Source organism: Bemisia tabaci, chromosome 5 (assembly GCF_918797505.1).
Source record: "Bemisia tabaci chromosome 5, PGI_BMITA_v3".
In the NCBI taxonomy this organism is placed as follows: domain Eukaryota; kingdom Metazoa; phylum Arthropoda; class Insecta; order Hemiptera; family Aleyrodidae; genus Bemisia; species Bemisia tabaci.
In genome coordinates, this window is record NC_092797.1 from 9,653,293 (window position 1) to 9,676,882 (window position 23,590).

The 23,590-nt window shown below is 35.4% G+C and overlaps 1 protein-coding gene across 3 annotated transcripts in view; it reads right to left on the reverse strand.

Annotated features, from left to right (window-relative positions):
* Positions 1–4,744: 4,744 nt before the first annotated feature.
* Positions 4,745–23,590, reverse strand: part of aux (cyclin-G-associated kinase) — a 33,695-nt gene continuing 14,849 nt past the window's right edge. For 2 of the 3 annotated variants that reach the window (XM_019047751.2, XM_019047750.2), the window contains exons 8-21: positions 22,444–22,614; positions 21,451–21,661; positions 20,811–20,939; positions 19,870–20,117; positions 19,353–19,458; positions 18,823–18,989; positions 17,466–17,659; positions 16,625–16,698; positions 15,918–16,131; positions 14,561–14,715; positions 13,264–13,528; positions 11,879–12,111; positions 10,330–10,500; positions 4,745–9,499 (exon numbers count right to left, since the gene is read on the reverse strand). In XM_019047751.2, coding sequence (XP_018903296.2) covers positions 9,389–9,499; positions 10,330–10,500; positions 11,879–12,111; positions 13,264–13,528; positions 14,561–14,715; positions 15,918–16,131; positions 16,625–16,698; positions 17,466–17,659; positions 18,823–18,989; positions 19,353–19,458; positions 19,870–20,117; positions 20,811–20,939; positions 21,451–21,661; positions 22,444–22,614 — 2,449 coding nt within the window. In that variant the 3' untranslated portion in view covers positions 4,745–9,388. The remainder of the gene's footprint in view (positions 9,500–10,329; positions 10,501–11,878; positions 12,112–13,263; positions 13,529–14,560; positions 14,716–15,917; positions 16,132–16,624; positions 16,699–17,465; positions 17,660–18,822; positions 18,990–19,352; positions 19,459–19,869; positions 20,118–20,810; positions 20,940–21,450; positions 21,662–22,443; positions 22,615–23,590) is intronic. The other variant, XM_019047753.2, reaches the window with a different exon arrangement.

The window sequence follows — 23,590 nt, forward strand, 5'->3', positions numbered from 1 at the left end:
GCAGCAAGACAAAGCTCGAAAACGAGTTCTCAATATATTATAAATGCTCCATTGAATAGGTAAGGTAACCGACCCAGTACCCGGCACGAGCCAGTACCCGTCACCTCTGCAACATTATTGGGAATAAATAGGGAGGAAGGCAACTCTGTGATAAACTAAATATAGTTCCAGAAACTAGACGTAGAGAGCAGCACTAATACATAAACATCATATTGTTTACATTCAAGGAATAAATGAGGTTAGTCCTCTAAAGATCGTATGTCGGCGAACACGCCCCGTAATCTATTTTCATGGCAATTTCGGTAAGGATTTCGAAGGTGAAAATTGTCATTTTCTCTTTGATATTTGTTAGATAGTATTGATGTGATACATGTATGTTTTCAGGAAGAATTCAGCTACTGATTGACACCAAGTAAAGCCAAATTCGTCGCGTATTTACTTGATAATGTCATCGTGACGGTAGTGGTTCGGCAATTCGCGAAAAAACCAATATCCGGCAGCCCGTGCCGGGTTTTGGTCTCGCGCGTTTTTACCCAAACCCACTATCCGTCACACGTTAGTTTTCATGGAAAAACAAGCTATTCTGCAAATTTTCCGACTACATAAACGACATAATTTGCATTTCCTCTGTCTGATAAGGTTATAAAGCAACATTATGCTCAGGGGTATGTATAACTCTTAAGAATCTTGGTGAGAAAGTGATTTTTTTTTCTGTTCACCGCAAGCTCTTTGAGGCGGAACCTATTTTGCATGGTGGTAAGTAGTATTTCTCTGCTTTTACTAAGGAGGTACTTCTGAAATGGTTTCCAGATTCCTTAAGTAAGTTTATGTGGCTCCTGGGGAATAATGGAGAAAAAGGTGAAATTCAATTTCATCCGTGAGTGAATATTTGTTTTTTGCCAACACAGTGCCCACTATCGGCCCAAGCAAAGGCGATTCCAGCTGTGCATATTGAAATTGGACCGAATTCTTCAATAGATTGGGCATCTTTCCTTCATATTCAAGTCTATAATCTTCTTGATGTATCAGATGGCAGTCTACTACATCAATAAGGTCATGGACTGGCAGAAGGAGCGTTTGCAGTGTTGCTATAGAAAATAAGAAACAAAACTGGTGCTTCCATTCCTTTTTTCTACACCCAGTCATTCAATGTATTGGCCATAAACTCATGGAATCCCTTTGCAATCATCCAGCCACTGTTTGGAGCAGTAACGAGGAGGCAGCAGACTTCAGTTTCAGTCATGCTGTATGAATCTACATATGAATAAGGCTTCAACAAGGAGTAGCTAACGCTTCATCAGAGTTTAACATTTGAGAAGGATCTTGTAAAATTCCACATCAGTCATTTTCTCTAAGATACCATCTGTACTACAAGAACTATATTTAAATAAAAATATATGGTTATGCATGCTCTCAAAATCGTCAGATTTTGGGGCTTACGAAGTCGAACTTGTAGGTGTCTTCTTCAAATCAGTTACCTACTCCTTGAGGGGGGACAGGGTGCTGTTGGTGAGAAGAGTCTCCTTTTTAACTTTCTGGTGTATCTCCCTGCATTTTTATCAATCTACTAACATGTTTTCCCTTACCTGCTTAAGTACTTAAGTATGCCTTACAATTTGAGCCTCGTCAATATGTCATAATGAGGCATCCTTTTCCTAATTTTTCATTTTTTAGGTTTACTGACACAACTTCTCTAGTTGAATTTTTTCTGTGTTTTTCATTCTCTTTTTTTGGTACTTGAGGTGCTTAACTGTATTTAATAAACCTTTAGTTTATTTTTATTCTAGTGTTCCAATAGGTACTCTAGTGCATTTGATGTGCATTCTTACTTTTTGCCCAAACATGTCTTTAGACACTTTACCTAAGAATTTTTTCTTTGTTTTTTTGTTCCTCTGAATTTTTATTTATTTAAATAAGTAATAATGAATTATTAAATTATTTAGTGAGTAAATAATTTACCCACCAGTGTTAAATAATTTTAAGTTTTTCTCCTTTGTGTCATGACTTTGTCTAAGTAAGTACTTATTAAGTTCAACGAGGTACAATTTTTGTTTTAAATTGAAAAAAAAAAACCTTTTTTTTTCAGTGCAGCTTTTTGACTGAATGTCCAGAGTAGTTACATTTTAAGAGACTAACAAGTAGGTAACTTTCGTTCCTCTTCATTCAAGTGCAATTTCTTATTTTTTCGTCTTTTCCGCTGATATTTCAAAGATCCCGCCGAAAAATTGAGGTTAGATTGATGTAAACAAACGGGTGACGGATATTGGGGTCAGGATGACGGAGATAGGCAAAAAGTGCCGGAAACTGGTACTTTTCGGCATTTTTTCGTTTTTCTTCCGTGGTTGAGTTAATACTTGACCGATTTTAATGAACTTGGTCACAAATGAAAGCCAAAGTAATTCTACACACAGAATATACAACAAATTGTATGTACAGGTTTACAAACAGGTATTTACAGGCTCTCAAAGTTCGCAAGGTGCTTAAGGTGACGGGTACTGGGTCGGTTACCTTACACAGTGCTCAACTGCAGTCGATTTCTCACTAGACCACTGATTGAAGAGAAATCAATGTCTCGTGAAGGGTGAAAACTTACATCAGCGACCGAAAACGGCCGTTTAGGACACGCACAAATCCAAACATGAAATTGGAATTACTAAAATTCTCTGCGAAAGTTTTCAGGGCGAAAAATTTTCCAAAAGTATTCGCGATGAAGCGATTTTCGTGGGCGTCGGAAACACGTGCCGCGGAACACGCGAGCGAAATGCGGGGGTGGAACCGGCGCCGAGAGGAGTTGGAAGCGCCACGTATCGCGCGGCACTGTTGGAAATCCTGCGGGCGCTTTTCCGGGCGCCGCGACGCTCGCCGCTCGCGCCGCGAACAGGGTGCGCGAAGCGTCGCGTCGCGGCGCTGTCCCGCCAACATTCGAGCGTGATCATCTGCGGGAAGAGTGGACGACACACGAGGCACTTAAAGATTGATTGAGCGAGCTCTTTGGGTTCGTGCAAGGGACCGCTACTCTAGTAACAGGGACTCGTGAAGAGCTTGTAAAAAAACGCGTGAAAACTTATTAGTTGCACTTGCTTATAACATAACGGTTTTTTTTTTTTAAAAAAAAAAAATCGAATTTTCAATGATTTTCAGTTTACACGTAATAAGGAAGGTGAAAATTGGAAAAAGGAAGTGAAAAACGGAGATAGGAAGTGAGACCCGGATGTGGAGAGTGAAATAATTCGAAACATTTCGAAACAATTTGAACCTAAAAGTTGGATTTTAGTGTGGTATCTCGCGAAATTGAAGGACAATCTTAGCCTTTCTCCTGTCTCAAATTGCTGCCATTTATACATGTGCATTCAATGATCGCATCTTTACATGCGGAATGCAAGCGCAACTATTCGGCCGTGGAAACTGGCGAACGAGCATAGATTTTCTTTTGTTTCCCGACTATTCGCATGGACTCGATTGTTTATGGCGCGTTTTGAACTTACTCGGATCGAACTTTCAAAAACTTTCCATATGCGCGAGAAACATCCTGAAATAAAATTCTGAAAATTCAGAGGTGCAATTTTTTTGCCGGAAAAATTGGCATAGGATCATGAATTTTTCGTCGTTTACGTGTTTCGTTGAATAGCACATTTCAAACTTACATGGATCGACCTTTCAAACATTTCCATAGGCGCGAAAGTATTCTTGGAAAAATTTATGAAAATTCCGAAGTGTGGTTCCTCTTCTAGGGAAACTAGCAAAGGAGCAGCATTTTCCCCTGTTTTCCGATCAGTTGCATCGACGCCATTAATTAAAGCATGTTTTGAACTAAATCCGATCAATTTTTTTTATTTAAAAAAAAAAACCATACGCGCGAAGATATCTTTAAAAAAATTACCGATATTCCTAGGTTCAGTTTCTCGGTCGGGGTAACTGGTAAAAGAGCATGGACTTTCCGTTGTTTCCCAGGGTGTCTACTAAAACTGGTTGGCAAAAATTATATACTGTTACAGTACTTTGTCGGTGCCTCTCCAAAAAATTCAGTAGCTTATTAGCAGAAAAATTCAGTACTTCATCGGTACCTTTAAATTGTTGCTATTTTGAGTTCCCATTATATAGTTATAATTCTCACCGCTTCTTTATTTTTAATTCTTCTTTAAGAAGGATCTATTAATTTGCTAAGTAAAATCTTAGCTTGAGCTCACTTAAATTATGTGGTCAAAACTGCCCTAGTGGCAAAGGAAAACCGAGAAGGAAAGCATGGACGCTACTTCAATATTAATCTCCCATCGCATTGCCAAGGCGCAACGATACAACTATTCGACTTTATTATTAATAGGTACTCAGACGGAAAATTCAACAAACTAAACGCATGAAAATATCATTGAAAAACTAGAGAAAATCTCGAGGTTCAAATTCTCGACCAGATAAACTGGGAAAATGGTAGCATGGATTTTGAGTTAAGTATTCCCGACCAGTTATATCAACTCCACGATTCATAGATCGTTTTAAATTTACTCCGATGGAGATTTAAAAAATTAAATCAATTACAGCTTGCGATATTTCAGCTCTACTGAGATTGACTATTGCCAGCCTTTTTTTTTAACTAAAAAAAAAAAAAAAAAATTGGAAGTACAAACTGGCCTATTGTATTTTATTTTTTTCCGGATTTTACATTATGACAATTAGATCCAAGATAAGATTCAAAAGAATAGTAAATGAAACTTACAGGCTGATGGAAAAAAATAAAGAAGAGAAAAAATGGGAATGCAATATTATTTATTTCTCGAGCATAAACAAATAGAATTTTAATCGCTGAATGTACATAATAATAATCATCAGAATTTCAACAATAAAATAATTTTCACTTTAACTTTAAGTAGTTGCACTTTCAAAGATCGTAAAAATTACGTATTTGGATACTATTTCGATTTGCGGTGCAAAATCGAAGAAATGACCATGAGAAAGGATCTTTTCTTTTAACCTTTAGGTAATTTGCATTCAACTGAAAATTATTTTTAGATTAGGTTCAATAATGAATCACATTTAATGTTAAATATTCTTGGAGAAAATAATTACATTTAACATAATTTAATGTACAAAAATGGATAACAAGTCAACAATATGTGTGAACTGACAAATATTACATGATGATTCTTTCAGCCAAAGTTTACAAAGATTCTGATACAACTTCAATTCATCAATTCTGAAACCAAATGGTTATTTACAGAAAACTCATTAACAGCAAGATTAATCAATGAACGGTTTATTGTCCATTGTGAAAGATTAATTAATCTCATTTTTTCAAAACTATGACTCGCTATTTTTGTTTCCAATTCTGTGCTATCTTCGATTCCTTTTTATCATACATCAGAAGACTGAGTCTATGATAGCTTATTTCCAAAATTAAAGACAAAATATTTGATACAAAATTGTGGAAAATTCTGTGAGATGACCTCTGCACAGGAGAAGCGTTCAGTCATCTTTCCAAGACAGATGAACAGCCTGGTAAATGGATGGTAATAATCTGTTCTCAAGAACTTAACTGGCAAGAAATCATGGCAGGTAAATTGTCCAGACACTTTTCAAAATAGATGAATTATTTAAATGCATAACTAATCAAAAATATGGTAATCTATTAAACTAAATTACATTATGATGGATATAAGCGTAAGTTTAAACACTTTCATCATTGCGAAAAAACACAATGGGTTGTGTCGTTGAAAATTGCACAAATTATTTAAAATAGGTAGGTATGTTCTATTTTATGGACTTAAAGCTTTTTGTCGTTGGAAATGAACAAAAGCAAAGATAAACGAGAAACTTAAGAGGTACTTGTAAAGGTACAGTTGAGAACAAAAGAAGAAAGTTCAAAACTTTAGAACTTCAAAAGTAATGGGCTATAAAAAATGACTCCACAATTTTTATTTCTCTTTAACATTTTTAATAATCCAAAAGCAGCTCATTTGCTAAAAAAAAACCCTTTTCTTTCATAAAAAATGAATGAAGGATCATTCTTTACACAAGAATTGCAGTATACTAGATGTCATTACATTAGTCAAATTCAACAAGTTTTGAACTGAAAAGCATGAAAAAGATTGGTCTTCTACAAACACTAGACAAAAGATAGAAAGAAGATGAGGGCTAACTAAGAAGGAAAGCAGCGATGAAAGCAGAAATTTCACAATTTCCTTAAACCCATCTCCATTTGTTTTGCACGAAAAATAGGAACAGCATAAAATGCATCAGTCTGTAAATGAACTTAACCCGAAAATTTTCATGAAAAAATCATCTAAATTTAAAAAGCCATAGCATGAACTTAATCTAACATGAGATCTTCAAGAATTTAGATTCCATAAAGAATGACTGGTAAGCGAGTATTATAGCTGGTTTTAAAAGATGTGTTCCAATTAGTCTTGCTTTGAGAACGTTGTACAACCTTTACAGATCATTGTTAAGGTCTTCTTTTTTTTTTAAATTATGAGCTTCAAGAGATGTACGAGGATTGTCATGGGTGTACACCAGTTTTTATGGATGAAAGAGCAAAAAAAAAAGTCTAGGTGGAAACACCAAAGCAAACTGCTATTCTCACAGTTTGCCCACTGCATCTCATTGAAATCTGGGAAAACTCCCAAATGATTTTAAAAATTACTTGATTCAAAGAAATGCTATCTACTTTCTCCAGAGAAACTAAATTAACATATTTCCAGTCATATCGAGCTCATGGACCAGACACTGACATGTCTCAGGCTAATGGGACTGAAACTGGCAAACTGACATCAATGACAGGCAAACTGGTGTCGTCAATCTAACAGCACACTGACAGCGACTGTACAAATTTTGGGGTAAAAATTTTCTGACCATGGTTTTTGAGTTTTTTCAATTGCTCACCAAATGTTGCCCTTAATTGCAAGTATCTCTGGTGACACAAGAACGAATGATTGGAAACACATCAGTGTGGTGTGTAAGAACTAATTCTGAAATGAGCATTGACTGATAATTTGATGCTAAATACTGTCTTGATAAAATGATACTCATAATGGAAAAATAAATGGGAAAAGTCAACCCTTACAGGGCTGGAAAAAAAAGAAAAGAGTAATTACAAAAAATTAAATGACTTTACATGATACAGGTCAGCCCTCAAATCGTTCAGAATGCAACATTTTCTGTCTCCTTGAAAAACAGGCAGGATTTCCTTGGATAATGTTACACTACAATACCACTATTTTTTCATGATAAGAAAAAGTTCTGGGACAACCTGGAAATAACATCCATCAGTAGCCTGATTGCTGAAACTTTAGCTTGGTTTTGTCCGCAAGATAGGACGAAACATCTGTACTCTGTGATAGATCAATTTTCGATGTCTTGTTGTGCCGACATAAATTTCAACTATCAGGCTGCAGGTGCAAGAAATAATCGTGTAAAAATGCTTGCCTCCACCTGATCATATTCACAAGTAGTTAAAATGCACACTGAATCTAAAAGAGCATTCCTGAAGAATTTATCTACCTAGGGACAAATAAGACTTTAAGATGGTTATTGGTAACCATTTTGTAACGTTTGCCAATTTATGGTAATTTTTCTTCTTCTTTCATTGAGAAGAGAGGGCCAACCCATGAGGCCCTTTTCCAATTCTAACTCTGACCATGGATGCCATGCCGGTAATCAAATAATGTTCAAGACAATTAGACTTACACCGAGACTTAAAAGTGGTTTATACTACTTTTATTGCCTAGAAATAAGCTAAAGTAACTCTTTCCTTAAAAAAGGTACTCTTTCAGGAATATTTACTAAATCTAAAACTCTCCTTGGAAAAAAGATAACTACTCACAGCTTCTCTTGATACTTAGAGTTGGACCAAAATTGTTTACGATTTTTTATTTTTGCAGACCTCATTTTGAGACTGTTTTACAGTTTTTTCAGATCATCAGAAGTAAGGAACATTCATAAAGTGGCAAATTTCAGGAATTGAACTTTATTTTGGGTGATGACAAGATGAAATAGTGTTAAATTATGGGATGATGTCGATGACAAAAATATTACATGAATACATGAGGATTATCCTTTCTTTCTTTTAGAAAAAAAATACTTGACCGCAGAGTATAATTTCAAGCAAACATAAAATAAATTATAAGCGTTTCATACTTCGATTCGAAAAATATCTAACCTAAATAAGAATATTTTGTGAGCTACACACAATTTCATCAAATTTGAATACCTATGCACCAAGTAAAATAATGAAAACCAGAGGAAAAATAGATACAACAAATTGATCAATGAAATAATGATAACGGATAAAAATAATAAGGCAAAAATGACTGCGGCGTCAAAAATGAGACATTAATGGAGAAGCTGATCAGTTGGGAGAATAAAACCAAGTTTTTATGAAATCACGTAGTAATTCTTTTTTTTTTTTATTTATTTAATTTATGACCTTAAGACAAAGTCTTTCAATTTGAAGCCGTGAATTTTCTTTTCATAATTTTCATCACATCAAGAAATTCCAATTCTCTTCTTTTTTTGACGAGCCGCACCTTTCAAAGAAAATTATGCACCAGTGCATACTAAAATGAAAGTATGAGAAAATTATTCATATGCATTTATCAACTCCCTTCATTTCAAAGACAAAATGGAGGGGTTTCACTTAGAGGGGGGGGGGGGGCATTCTTACATTCTGCATTCTTAACTCAGTTCATTAACACTTAACACTCTTCTGCTGTAGAAAATCTACCTTCGATTAACCCTTCCATAACCATGAACGCAGCATCTGTGTTCGGCAAAATTGTACCCTTCCTGCAGCATCTCCGCCATTACTTAACTCCGCAACCTCCACTCAGAAGTATTCTTATTTGTGGCTCTTATCTGTTGAGGAGAATCTAAATTACAACTATAGCCACTTTTTGACAGAGTACACTGCAATTATTTTTTTTTTTTTGGATGACCAAGAGGGACATTACCTTTTGTTAGCATGATAACCAACTGCGGTGCGAAGAGCGCACGCAGAATTTAGACCGGTAATGATAGGGTTAATGGTAAGTTTTGGTGAGAGGCCTTAAATCAGAGAGCTGAAACTATAGATACTTCATGTTTTAATTGGACAAAATGAAGTAATAAGAAAAAAAAACATTATGTGTTAAGCAGAAGAATAGTAATTTTTGCTGCAAATGAAAGGACGTTTTCAAAGTTCAAGGAACTCAATTTACTGGATGACCTTAGCAGGAAAAAAAGTAAACTTCCGCTAAAGCTGATGATAATAACAACAGTTAGCTCAGGATCCTCTTTTCCCCACGAAAAAATTAGACAAAGAACCTGAATATTACTACTATCAACTGTAAAATAAACTTACTATCACAGAGTCAAGAACAATTCGAATAACCATTTCACCTCCAATGAGAGGGCCAGTCTCCTACTTTGAGAAGATACTTTGCTGACTTTTATCATTTTCAAATTCAGACCAAGCGTTGTTTAATTCCATAAAAATAAGTTTAGCGATATTTTCATTGGGAGTTCCAATTTGCTGCAACAGAAATAGGAAAAATTGACAGTTCATTGATTTACTTATCTACAAAGGCCTCTGATGTCGGAGGCTCTTTTTTCCAAAAGACTGTTTCATTGGTTGAAGTGTCTGTAGGCAAAACACTTTGATCATTGATTTTTGATTATTGATGGAGTAGGGCTGTTGCAAGATCCAAGAATTGCCTTAAAAATAGGCGTTTCCGCCGAAAGATAGGCACTGTGTGCAGGTATTTCCACAAGGTTAAAACTGCTTTAAGGGCTGAAGAAATGAGACTAAAAGTTGAAGTCTAGAACGCATGTTTTTCATTGGCTTAAGGCTTATAACGTCTCATGAGGCAACAATCTTTGGTTTCAATCACCTTGACTTTAATGCAACATGGCCCAGGATGATTCAAATCATATAAAAACGATTTCATTTAAAAAAACAACAACAACAAAAGGAATGACTTAAAACAGCAACGATTCTGTAAGCACAGTCGGGATACAAAATCGCTTGTCACAATACCGACCTGAAAGTTAATAAACAAATACAGGTGAGAGGATACACTGCGGTCAATTCATCTTGTTACATCACAACATTTGTTGGTGGAATACTTCTCTCCTTGAAACGAGGTTGGAATTTGGCAGTTTCAGAAGTCTTTTTCTCAGCTAAAATTTGGTAGATGAAAAATGGAAAATGCAGGCATGTTCATTTTGTACACATTTTCCGAAAATGAATTAATGAGAAATTGTGCAACTGCCTCAATTAATTCTTTATGGAGATGAGGTTCCATTGTATGTACAAATAAAGGAAAATAAAGTGGTCATGGAAAATTGAAACAGCAAAGTTACCTTATCTGGATGAACACAGAGGCAGGCCTTGCGATATTGCTTCTTAACGTCAGCAGGAGATACCAACTGTGCCATATCACACTGCCATCGCGCTCCTTCCCATAGAACAGAATGCATTGAACACAGCAGGGCGCGGATGTTATTCTTCTTGCCTTCAGTCCACTCAATAATCTAGAAACAAGAAATAAGATTTTAACAAAATTTGGAACGCTCTATCTCAAAATGATTTCCATGAAGCCTTTTTGTGGCTGCCAACACCCCAATAAGACTCCTCTTAAGTTGTTACGGGGGCAATAAATAATCAACTATCCATAGTTCAGAAATAGAATTATTTATTGCGATAGGAAGGGGTGCAGAAAGTTTTTCCTTTACATTTTCTGAGACTGCTTCCATATTGTTGTCCAAGACTACTTTTCCTTTAAATTTTTTGGAGCAGCCTTCAATTTCCCTGCATGCTTCACTATTTTCTTTGCATTAAAGAAGACGCTTCACTATTATTCTTTCATCGAGGAACGCATTACAGTTTCCTTCATCAGAAGTAATGCGTTCAGTAGTTTCCTTCTGAAAAATAATACGTTTAATGGTTCCCTACACAAAAATGCCTTCTGTCTTTACATTTTGTCCCCTTTTCTAGGTGCTGTCACATTTCTTCCACAATCGGCCGATGGTGCACTTTCTGCACCCCTGGCAAAAAGATCAATTTTATTCAGTTCCATTTCTATTGCTTGTCAGCTAATTTTTTCTCTCAGATAGCCTAACTTTTGCCGAGCGGTTAAATGATGTTTGGAGAGCACTGAACAATTTTGAAGATGTTCAGAAGTTAAAGAGAACAGGGAATTGATTATGATATTGTACTGTATGATGCAGTGCATGTCTCTCCTCAATAATGGTCTTTTGGTTCTCATGCTATAAGAGAGGCTGCAGAATTTTTCACCCCATTCAAATCATTCTTGATACACATTTAGAAGATTACATACAATTATGTTTCATTTTGGAGTTGGGAGGCTTTCTTATTGGAAGAATTTGTACTTATAATCCATTGGTGGATTGGCCCCCATATGTCTGAACTCTTTTAGGCAGAGCTAGGTCGAAAATACAATTTCAACGGGGCAGAGTTGATTTCATTCCTCTCAGTGATGAAACTTTTATGCATATACACTTTACCTTGTTTCGTTCAGCTCTGAATTTTTGTATTGACACTCACTATAAGGTGAAGTTACGATGCAGAAAATGTCCAATGTCCGATCAAGCGATTCTAGGATCGCGGCAAATGTGAAGCAAATTTTGGTTGGGAGACAGCTTTAAAAAATGTGACTTTCATATCCTGCTTGCTATTTTTAAAAAAGTGGAGCAAATCGCATATTTTTCCATAAAATTAGGGATTTTGCTAAAATATCAGAAAATAGGCTGTGAGGCAAATCAGATCTATGATGAGGAGGAAAAAAGTCATAAAACGAGAAACTGTCAGCGTTATGGAACTTTTTGCACCCCTGGATACAATTAATAGTACAGGGGCTTCTAAAATTAATTAAAATTGAGAAGAATTCACCTTTAATTTGTCTGGATCCATGTCTTTTGCCATTTCTTCTTTCCTCATTTCGTTGATGGTACGGGGCCCAGCATCTTTTTTACTAGAGAAGGCATAACCTTGACTTCCCAGCAAATCGCCAAAGATGTCTCCAGATTTATTTGGAGGTTTTGTTTCTGGTTTATTAACACTCTCAAAGTGTGAACGACTGTAGCTTGGTTCACATGGTGACTTTGCCTGATGAATTGGACTATCTATAAAGAAAAAATTGAACTTCGATGTGGATTATTTTCAAAATTTGGAAAATCAATTGTGAAGATAATTACAAGTTGATATCAGTTAGTAAGATTCCATGATCACTGTACAGATTAATACATCTTTTACAGTTTACTTTTTTCCCCATCTAATCGTTGTTAATGTTTTAAGTACATAAGCAGTTTCAATAACTTTCCTCGTGAAATAATATGAAACATTGCACACTTTTTGAAAAATTACCGAAAAAAGGGGCAAATCAAATAAAAGGGATGTGAGAAAAATTTGCAATAACTCTAAAATGCAGATTTTATTCTGCCGCTTGTAAACTGTACATCCCAGGATGAAAAGTCCACAGCAGGTGGAATTAAATAAACATTTATCGAAAGATGTTGCACATACTTCAACATCCCTGTATTTGTTAGCATCGAAAAGTTTAATTGCTGTCCTCATTTTTTCATTGTTGTTTCAAGCTACTTAAACATTTTAAGGTTTATGAGTATTCTATTTCAAAATTGCTAGAAAAAAAAAGGCCACAACTGGGATGCAAAATTTCAACAAATATTATTTGTTCATATCAAAAAGATTTTTGCAAGAGCCAGTTTCTGTGAAAAAGCACTATAATAACCTTATTGTGAAAAATTCCTCAGCTTAAAGCTCAGAAGAAAGAAGAAGAGAAACCAAATTACCTAGAATTTTGATTGCGGTTATAACCTTCTTGAAAAAGAATAAATCCTGGTATAGTATCATAAATAGTATTAATATTAATGAGGAAAAAAAGTGTATTGCATGTTTGGTTGTAGTGAGGATAGAGCACAAAAACATAGCCTGTACATATGAATAAATGGGGAGGGAATTAAAACATAGGTAAACAAGCCTTGTTTACTCATGTTCAAATTCTCTCCCTATTTGTTGTAGTGAGAAATGGTCCCTTTCCCATTACTCCATCACAGAAACAGATGTAAATGGGATTTCTCTTTTTTTTTTTCAGGTGGAGTCGTTGTCAACCCCATTCCAGTTGTGTATCCAGAATAAGTATGTTATAAAAAAAAAAACCCTTCTCAAGAGGTGGATTAATCTAGTAATCCCACAATGCTACGAGCCTCTTCAGGACTTCCGAGACCTATAAAAACCCTGATTTAATGAGTACTTACTCATGGGTGAGAGTTTTGGAGTGGCTGTGGGGATGTGTTGAGTGTTCCAACTACTGGGACGGTGAGAAGGCGAATTCCCTGGACTTGCTCCTAATTTTGTTCCTAAGTTTGTTAGATCTGCGAAAGGATCGGCATTTAAATTTGGTGTACTGATATTCCGAGGCATCGAAGTTGCTGAACCCCATCCCTGCCCCGAGCCAGCTCCCAAGTCTCCGAACAAATCTATTTGAGGGTCTTTTGCTGGTTGAGATACGAAAGGAGTTGGCTGAAAAAATAAAAAAAGAAATCATGTGGTACAATAGAATAAAGTCCTAGTAGGAATCCTTGAGAGACGGTGAGAGCTTCTGTTTTATTTTAAGCATGAAGTAGGTAAATGCAATAAATTCCCAAATTCAAAGTGTAGAAGAAAGTGGAATGTCCGTTATTGTGGCATATTTTAATACAAAATACAATTAGATACACATTTAGAAAAATGGCATTTTCCGTAAGGCAACACCATTTTTGAGGGAATAAATGACAAAAATGTTTGCACCTACTTCCGTCATCAATCTTTTTTCAAGATGCTCGGAATACAAACAATTCCTTTTTTTGCATTCATTTTGAAGTAAAAAGAAAATGCAATATAACACCTCACGATACATTTCTGCATTTCTTACTCATGCAAAAATATCTATCAGCTGGCGGTTGGCTATCTACTATTTTAGCGCTTTGCTGGAAGGGACTAGAAAAGTGTAAAAATTTAACACTTTTTGAGGCTGCATCAACTATGCGTTAAAAGTTTACCTTCCAAGCGTAATTGGACTACAAATCCAATTAAGAACTACTATCTTTTACTCATAATAAAATGTACATACGTTCCATTACTTTCCTCATACAAATATATGCCTTTATTTATGGATAAGCTGGAAACAGTAGTTCCCTGCAGCAAAATGTAGTTCAATGGAGTGAACCCAGCAGAGATAATCCAACGACCTCAACTTGAAAGTGAAAAAATGAAATTGGAAGTTTTATTTCATCATAAAACTTGATTAAAAAAACACATTTGCATAATAATTATTTTTTCAATCTATGAATAAAAATGTCTTGTAGCGTACAGTACAACTTGTTACTCTCAACTCAATATTTGCCAAAATGTAGATTGGGCCCTCTTTTTTTTCTTTTTCTTTCTTTTTTTAACAAAATTAGGTTCAAACTTCTGAAATCAAGAGTTGTATTGAGAATTGAAAAAGTAATTTGTACAAGTAAGAGACCCTCCTTTCCAGTCAGACAAAAAAAAGTGAAAAATAGGTCCACAAACCTGGGGGCCGCAAGCTCCATTGTTACTTAAACTGAAGGGATCAAAAAAGTCTGGATTAGCGGTAGAATTCTGAGAAGCTGGAGTGCTCTGAAAATCAGCCAAGAGATCAATGTTGCTGTGAGCCATTGGTGCTGCCGTACTACTGACATCTTCTCCTGAAATACAAAAATATTTTAATTCTTAATTAATGAGGACATTTTGGATGTGAGTTTTACTGCATACAAAATACGCAAAGAATAGACAGTGACAATAAAGAAAACAGACAATGGCAATGGCCCGATGGCCAGACTAAGCACCATGAAGCACATCATTCAATTCATTGGATGTACGTTTTACTGCACACAAAATACACAAAGAATAGACAGTGACAATAAAGAAAACAGACAGTGGCAATGGCCCGATGGCCAGACTAAGCACCATGGAGCACAAAATTGTTTCATCAATTCATTAGTGACACAAACGACACATTGAACATTTTCAAATTCAACTCATAGGTAATGATTTCGCATTTCCTATGTTCCTCCGTTCTGACTTACCTTCGTAGCACTGACATTTGAAAAGCGATTTTTAAAAACTCTTAAAAAAATTACATATTGAACATTTTTTTTTCCAGGGAACCCTTTTTGGTTATTTTTGAGGGAAAAGTTATGTGATGGAAGTCTCTGAATATTTCAGGTTATAAAAAACTATGGTAAATCTTCTGTGTGTTTTGTAACATTTTCTTGTGACTTTTCAAATTTTTTTTACCTCTTGTAAATTTTACTTACAAAAATACTCAAAAAGGGTTTCAAAAAGATGAATTTTAACAGTTTTATCAAGGGTTGTTTTCCCGAAACTTACCAGTATTTTATAAGTTTTTTAAAAGGTGTAGCTACTAAAGTGCTCCTTGTCAAAGAGTCGAAGTCTATTTCAGTTGCTTTACCGTGAAATTGTGGAGCTTTAAATACTAAGGACTGATACTTAAAAGAGTACTAGATTTCATGATTTAGTGTGCACAAATCATGGCACTCCGTGATTCTTTTAAAATTTCTTCTGTTCCTAAGACACTTTACAGCATGATTTCACAACATTATAGGGTATTATTCTGTACAAAATTCAACATTTTTATTGCTTTCAGACTGTAGAATATTTTCGGCTTTGAAGTCCTGGAATCCATCAAATTTTTGGTCACAGCACTCAGCTGCTGTACCATTCACAACTTCATATATATCAAACAGTATAGAATGGGAGGTAAAAATAATTGGAGAGAAGGATCCATGACAAGGGAAATTGTAAGGAATAAACATGCAAAAATATATTCTTTAAAGCTAACATTACATACTACCATTGAGTTACGAGCCTGTTGCACAGTACTCACCTATATTCAAAAGATCTACTTTGGAGCTAAGATCATTCTTTAAGGAGGAGTCTACATCTACGAGATCATTTCTGTTGCTGGAGTGACTTCTACTATCAGAGGAAATGTTAAGTAAGTCTACTCCACCTTGTTGAGAGTGGTTTGACTGACTCAGGTTCAACAAATCCATTTCAGCTGAGTTTTTGGGAGCCTTCTTTTCTTCGAATTCTTGCACCTGGAAAACAAATAGTACTGCTTCAGAAAGTTACGCAATTTAAAGCATCATATTTGAAACAATCAGTTCCTCATGCTGATGAATCAATTAATACTTAATCTTGCCCATCTGTCTCTTTCAAAAAGTTGAAAGCTACGTACTTTATTGTATGATACGTAACGACTAACTTACTTCATCTCTTCTTCTCTCTTTTTTTCTAATAGTCAATAGATTGAGGCAGGTTACCTACAAAGGATTATATGTGGTGGCTTGAGATGGAGGAAAACAACAGGAATACAAAAAACAGAGTTACCAAGTTGTAAGAATCCTTACTGCTTTTCAGACTGCTAAATTAGATAAGTTTTAAGAATTCCACACCTATTTGAGAAATAGCATCTGTTTTCAAAATTTTATCAAACGAAAGGATTACTACATTCACTCGTAAACTAATCACTTTATGACATGATACACATGATACTGCGTAATAAGAATACACTTCAGAGAATAAAGCTACCTTTGTTTCAGAATGAGCAGGAGGAGCCGGCCTGGCTGGCGGGCTTGGCCTTGCTGGAGCCACCGATTTCGGAACTGGAACATTTTTGGTAGAGACTCGTTAGTAAACTTACTTTTCCAGTTTTTAGTTTCACATTTTTTATTTGAATGTATTTATGCCAAAAGGAACTATGTCTTGCGCAAACCCTACGCAAATAGTTCCTTTTAGCATAAATATGTCCATTTTTTCCCTCAAACTGTAAGAAGCAGTAAATCTGTCCACCAACGACTTGCAAACACAAGCTCTAATTTTGAATAATTGGTATGATCAGCTACAGAGAATATTCAGGGTATTTTATATCAGGTTGTTTCTGTTCGGCTACTAAAACCACCATAGTTTTGTGCTCCTGGATACTTGATTTTAATTCGCAATTTTTTCATTTTATGAGCAGAAGAGACTCATTATATATTTATTTTTTATTATATTTTATTTTTGGAGGGAATTGATTGATATCTCATTTCTTCATCACCATTTCTCAGTTTTCCCGGACTGTGACAGATAATTTTGGCGAAAATGAGTTGGCAACTTAGCCGCATTCCACAGCATAAAAGAGGTAAACTGATGTTTTTAGTTTTTTCCAATTTTGCAAGGGAGTGCTGTAATGACTCTGGGAAAAAAAATTGTAAAACTAACCTTAGAATTACAAAACTAGCAAATTTTCGTCTTCGCCCTGCAAAATCGTCAGTTTGTAGATAGGCGATATTGTTCCTTAGCCGTCGACATGCGATTAATATGATGAGTTAGAGAGGAAAAATTACTGATATAATAATGTAACAAAAATAAAATGTAGCTTTTAACTTACCAAATGAATTCCTAATTTCTTCTTCCTCTACTTTAGAAGAGAAAAGCAAAGCTGGATTCAAGTTTTTGGAGCTATGATTTATCCAAGGTGTAGGAAACTGGGCGTTGACTGCGCTCGATCTTTCAACATTCAAAGTGAGAGAGAATCTGTCGCTTTGGTAATGTTCTCCTTCAGACAACTCATCAAGATCAGACCTAGATGAAATAAACAAATGCAAATGATCAAACTAAATTCAACCGAGGAAAAAAAAGAAAAGAAAACAAAAGAGCTGTATTTTCAGCCTCAATTGTTTGAAGGGTAATTCACTTTCAATATTAGGGAAGTTACGGAGAGCTTAAAATCCAGCACTTGGGCAAAGATTTTCAATGAGCTACAGTGAGTTACAGTTGACCTTTCACTTCATATAAGGGCGAATTTTCCGCATGGGTATTACAATTCAATGTAAAAATTAACAAAGTTGAAAGCAGTTAAAAAATGACTTGATACAACTTTTACGAATTGTTCATAGCAAGGGCCTTTCGAGCAGGCAGCCTATCAGTTGGATCGAGAGTCCCACCGATGGTGGGCCACCTTCATCACAAGTTTTTATTTTTATTTTTTTTTCACTACTTCAAGTAACCCACAAAAGCTAATCCTGCGCTTTAGTCCTGTCCCCCCTCCGTCCCTACTGAAGAACTTACCAGTCGCAGGCAACCATTGTTTGAGATCATCAAACTCAGGTTGCTTGGCCGGGAATCAAACCCAAGACCTCCCGATCATAGAGCCAGCGCTACAACCACTACATCACAGGAGGCCGGCAAGTGAGTTTTTAACCCTTGTAAAATTTTAAATTTAAAAAAATGTTGCTCCACTGGAATGAAAATTCTGATACTTATCTGCAATGAATTGCAGATGGCATCAGTCACATAACTATATAAAAAATCATGAAATTCTTTCCTTTCAAAATAATTTAGGCACACTTTCAAGATGTGCTACTGTATTTCAATGATGGATAGAAAATTAAAACTCCTGAAATTAAAAAGAGAGATTGCTATGTGGTGACAGCACCCAAGTTTACTCAGTTTCTTTCAGACGTTCCCAAAGGCAAGTTAGCAAAGAAGAGGTTATAAAAAATAGAACTTATAAAAAATAGAATTTTTGTGGGATTTAGAGAACACATGTACCTAGAAGGAAGGAAGTTGATGAATAAACCTGCCTTCAAATCTTAAGGTGCTTCCAGATGTTTTTTGATAGTGTAGAAAAAAAAGTTGGAAAAATGATGTGGCTGGTGCTAATTTCCTCAATTCCATGACTCACTTGCACCTTTTCTTAACTTAGCTAACAAAAAAAAAAAAAAAACTCTTATTAAAAAACTTACTTGTTGAAAATCAAAGTATTTCCAGCTGTGAAGCCTGTATGAAATTGTAGCTGAAGAATTTTGATTCCAGTAACGCGGCCCAGAACATGCCGAGCATGATAAATTACAATTGTTACATCTCCAATCACCGTTAAATTTAGCGCCATTGATATCTGTAACAGAGGTTTCTGACTTTTACAATAAAAATCCAAATCAATTGTTTATTTGTGAAGATAAAAGATATACAGAACCACACTTAGCAGTTTTTAAAAGAGGAGACACCAGCTGAATTTCCGCTGATCTTGAAAGTTCAATAACACAATGATTGCCAGCAAAAACTCTAAAAAAATTCTTTAAATCACAAATAATTGTACTTTTCTTAACCATCATCTTCACATCTCCACATACAATACGCTGAATTTTGTTGGTTTAGCAAAGTGTCAAATCATTCCTACCCAAAAAAAAAAAACATCCATCTCTCTAATAAACTCTTTAATAAAACCTAATAAGAGAAGGGAAAATTCCACAACTTTTACTTGAAATAAACCAACCTTTCCATGAGTAATGTTGAAAACTGTCATTTTGTCATATTCAGTTTGCGATGTATAGAGTCGTTCATCTTCTTGGTACACCTCAACATATGGCCGGCATCCATCCCTTCAAAATAAATAGAAAACAAAATTAGAAAATTGAACTGAAGCAAATATATTAAATAGAGCCAGTCAATAAGAAACTAAACCGGAGCAATGAAATTGAATGTGGCAAGACCGTTGGATCTAGTTGGATTGGAACTTTCCTTATAATTTATTTATTTTTCCCCCCCCCCCCCCTTTTTTTATTTTTTGGAGGCACATGTTCTCACAAAGAATAGAGTACATGAAAATAAATGGCAAAACTTTGGAGACAAAAAACGTTCCGCATGCCTACTCACTGAAATTGTGAATGCTTACAGATCTGGTGCTAAAATAAGTTCCACTTTAAGATTTGGGCATAGATTTTTTCGCAAAGTTCATAAAAGGAAAACGTTTAAGGGGGGAAAAATTCCGTGCACTGAGGTGAAAAACTTACCTTACTTTGTTGAACAGAGGAACTGGCTGCATGATCAAAGACACAAGCTTAAGGGGTTGCGGATTCGGGACGAAAGGCGAGGGTTTTAAGACATCGTTAAAATAATGAAGATAACGCATTTCTGAGGGTTGTAAATCTGGCGGCATCCTTTTCACGGCAAACATTTGCAATGCATCCGCTGGATTGGAGAACAATTTTAGGAATATGAAGAAAGAGCTTACTAAAAGAGCTGAACTTGCCTTACCATCCTGAAATTCAGATAATAAAAATCTATTTATACAATCTGTTTGTTCCATGAGGCAGAGGCAAATAATTTTTGCAGGGCTGTAAAATAATTTGTCTGATGTAAGTTTTCATATAAAAACCAAAAAGTTTATTACAGAGTTCAAAAAATAATTTCTAAAAGGAGAAAAATCGAATCAAAATCGGATGAATCAAAAGCCGACAGTTGAATTGACACAGGAAGGCGATGCCTGAAGCTAAGTTTAGCCATTCAGCTAACGTCAGTTCCCTCTCCAGACTGTGTCATCAGAGCCCTCTAAGAATATTGTTTCAATTGGGTCCCATTTTTGGCATTTTTAAAATGGTTTTTTATTTTACCATTTAAGGGTAATACAGTTATACACTACGTTAATACGTGAACACGTTTTTTTAATCCAAACTTTTGGAAGCAGAAGCGGAGCATGCAAATGGATGTGCCACAGAGTGTATGAGAGCATGTAAAATCCTAAAATTCCTGCACATCTGACCTTTTCCCTTCCATTTTATTTTTTCTTTTCCATCACCATCCTTCATCCTGGATACAAACCGCATGATAATATCCTAGCTTCTGAATTATTGAGAGCAAATTTTTTCTCGACCACCTTCAAAGTCAATGGCCGACAAACGAAAAAGTAAAAGTGGTCTTTCGATAAGAAATAAAGAAAGGATAACACACTTACCAAGCAATGTACTATGCAGACATTTTTAGGGTCCTTTTCTAAAAATGTGTACATGTCTTGACAAATATTGTAAAGAGAATGTAGAGGGGGAGATCGTTTGATTGTCGCATTCCAGCTGCAATCAATGATCTAAAAACAAAATGAGACCAAGAGGAGAAATTATACTTGCGCTAGAATAGTTTTTGTTACAACAAGCAGCAGTGATTAACAGAAGAAGTTCAAAAGACCGGTAATTCTTTAATTAATAACAAATGTCCTTATACAGGGAGAGTACTCTAATTCTGAAAAAATCATTTTATAGGGAAACAAAAACTGAAATTTGATTAATTGGATATTGCTGCAAGCAGTAAAAAAAATTACGCCTTTTTTTTAAAAAACTTTTTCTGTTCCATAAACATTGATAAACGTGAGATTTAGGGATGATAATTTTTTCCCTCTTTTTTGACGGGATAATATCAACGAAGCAACAAGCCAAGGTTGAAAATTAGAAAACGGACAAAGGGGTTTTGTGATAATTTTAGCGTTTACAATATTGAACTGCTAACCTCCACCATTAATAAGTCATTTCCTGTGCAAAAAAATTCCCTTTCAGATACATTCCTAAAAGTATAAGTATCCAAAATATGCAACAAACACTTACCCTTCCTCTACCTAGCCTGTTGACCGGGTAAACTCTGCCAGAGACATTATAAACACAGTAATGGACCATTTCATGCTTGGCTTCTAGGAGTGCTCTCACATCATCTGCATGATTACTTTTGGTTGTGAGCTCCAGCCCTTCAGCAGGATAAGGCATGACAGCTAATCTTGAAGTGAGGTAGTTGATGTCAACTCCACTTCTAGCCATACTCCTGGTGAATTGAAAAAGAATTAGCTCATTGTGATCTGAATAAATTTGTGTAACTGTGAAGATAGAAGAGTGATGAAGGAGAAAAAATAAATTTAGGGGTGTTTTCGAAAGACAGACTGCATTAACATTGTTTTGATTTGTGTCTTCATACTGTCACCCTATGATTATTACTTTAAGTTTAATCAATAACAAAAACAACAAAAATTATACAAAGAACAAGAAATTCAATCAGATAATTAGATATATGAGATTTAAAAAAAACATTAAATCTGTCGGTAAAATTGGTAGTTAGTTTGGAAAAAATAATTAAAACATAAGAAACAACAGAGAAAAGATTAGTGTTTAGAAGAGTAGGAAAGCATGATTTATACACTAATTAGAATTAAGTTTATCAATTTCAGACAAAAATATTAGACTCGAATTTAGGCGAGATCGATTTTATGACATTGTTATGGTAACCGTTTTCATTACACTATTATTTGATTTTTATTGCATTCCTAATTTTTGATGTGGAGTTAATGTATTCAATTATTTATTTTTTCTTTGTAGGGCTGCTTTGCCACAGAAAGCTACTGCTGCTTCTTAATTGCAAGTTTGAAATAAATCAATGGGGTGCTTCAACTTATTTTGGCGCCACAATGGCCAGTCCCTCAATCTTAAGACGTTAAAGTCCGATTTTTGGGCTTATTTGGCGCATGGCACCCTGGGAAGGCCCTACTGCTACCAGAAGCTATTGAATATTATGGGTGAGGAATAGTATGAGAAAAATTATAGAGTACTTACTGGTGAACGCTTTGAACAACTTTGCTACTGGTATCTTTCAGATTTTTGAAGAAACTTCCTGCACCTCCGCGGATAGAGGAAAACAGACTGCCTCCTTCGCTCGGAACAGAAGGGTGATTGGAAGGATAAGCATTGGGAAATGAGTGAGGAATGTTTGTCGAAGGTGGTGCTCTGAAAAGATAAAATCATTTGTTCAGTTCTGATTGAAGCTTCAGGTTACTACAGATTCCCTTTGGTAAAGAGTTGAGGTAAAATGCCAATTTGTTTCTTTTCATTTCTACTGAATGTTTTGACTTTCATTTAATTCTTTACTAATTATGATAATTTCAATTGAGGTTTAAATTTTCCAAAACATTTTCCAAAGTGGTTAAGAAAACTTGAGAGAAATAGAATGATTGGCCAGTGGAAAAAATTCCAGTCTTCTTCATAAAATTCTACGAAAGGTTCATGTTCCCTCTACCATATTTGCTCCTAACTTTCCTCAAGTTTACACATTTATTGACAGTGAAACTGCAAAAATGTGTAACTCGGTTTTAGTGTTTCAAAATTTCCGCTCCTAAAAAGAGACTAAATCAACATCATAACTTGAAATTTTTTCAGGGTATTCTTTGCACAGAGAAGAAAAATCATTAATATTTAAAAAAAAAGGACGATACCTAAGTAGTTACCCAAGTAAACAAGTAGCAAAAGCTACCTGCTGAGGGGGCGCCGCCCCCCCAGACCCCCCCTTTCAAATTATATATGTGAGACTTTGAGTATCATAGAAGTCGTGCGGCGACATGACGAATGAAATGCCACAATTAAAATTATTGGATCAGATGATGAGCTGATAAAAGCCTTACCTAGTAATTTGGGAACATTTCTGACACAGTTTGGTTGCTTTAACTATCACTTTGGTTTGCGAAATACAAATCGTTTTCACTTCGTATGTAGTTAAATTTGATTTTGACTGACTTAGTTTCTGATGGATTCAAACTCATAATATACATTTAGGTTCCAGGGAAAGAAAAATGCAGATGAGCTACACTTCACATGAATACAGATTGATTAAAAATAAATAATCCGAAGAAGTGATGGAATAAATGATAATTGTTTACTAAAGTAAATACTATACCTAGGATTCATAGGAATTTTAAATAAAATCCCA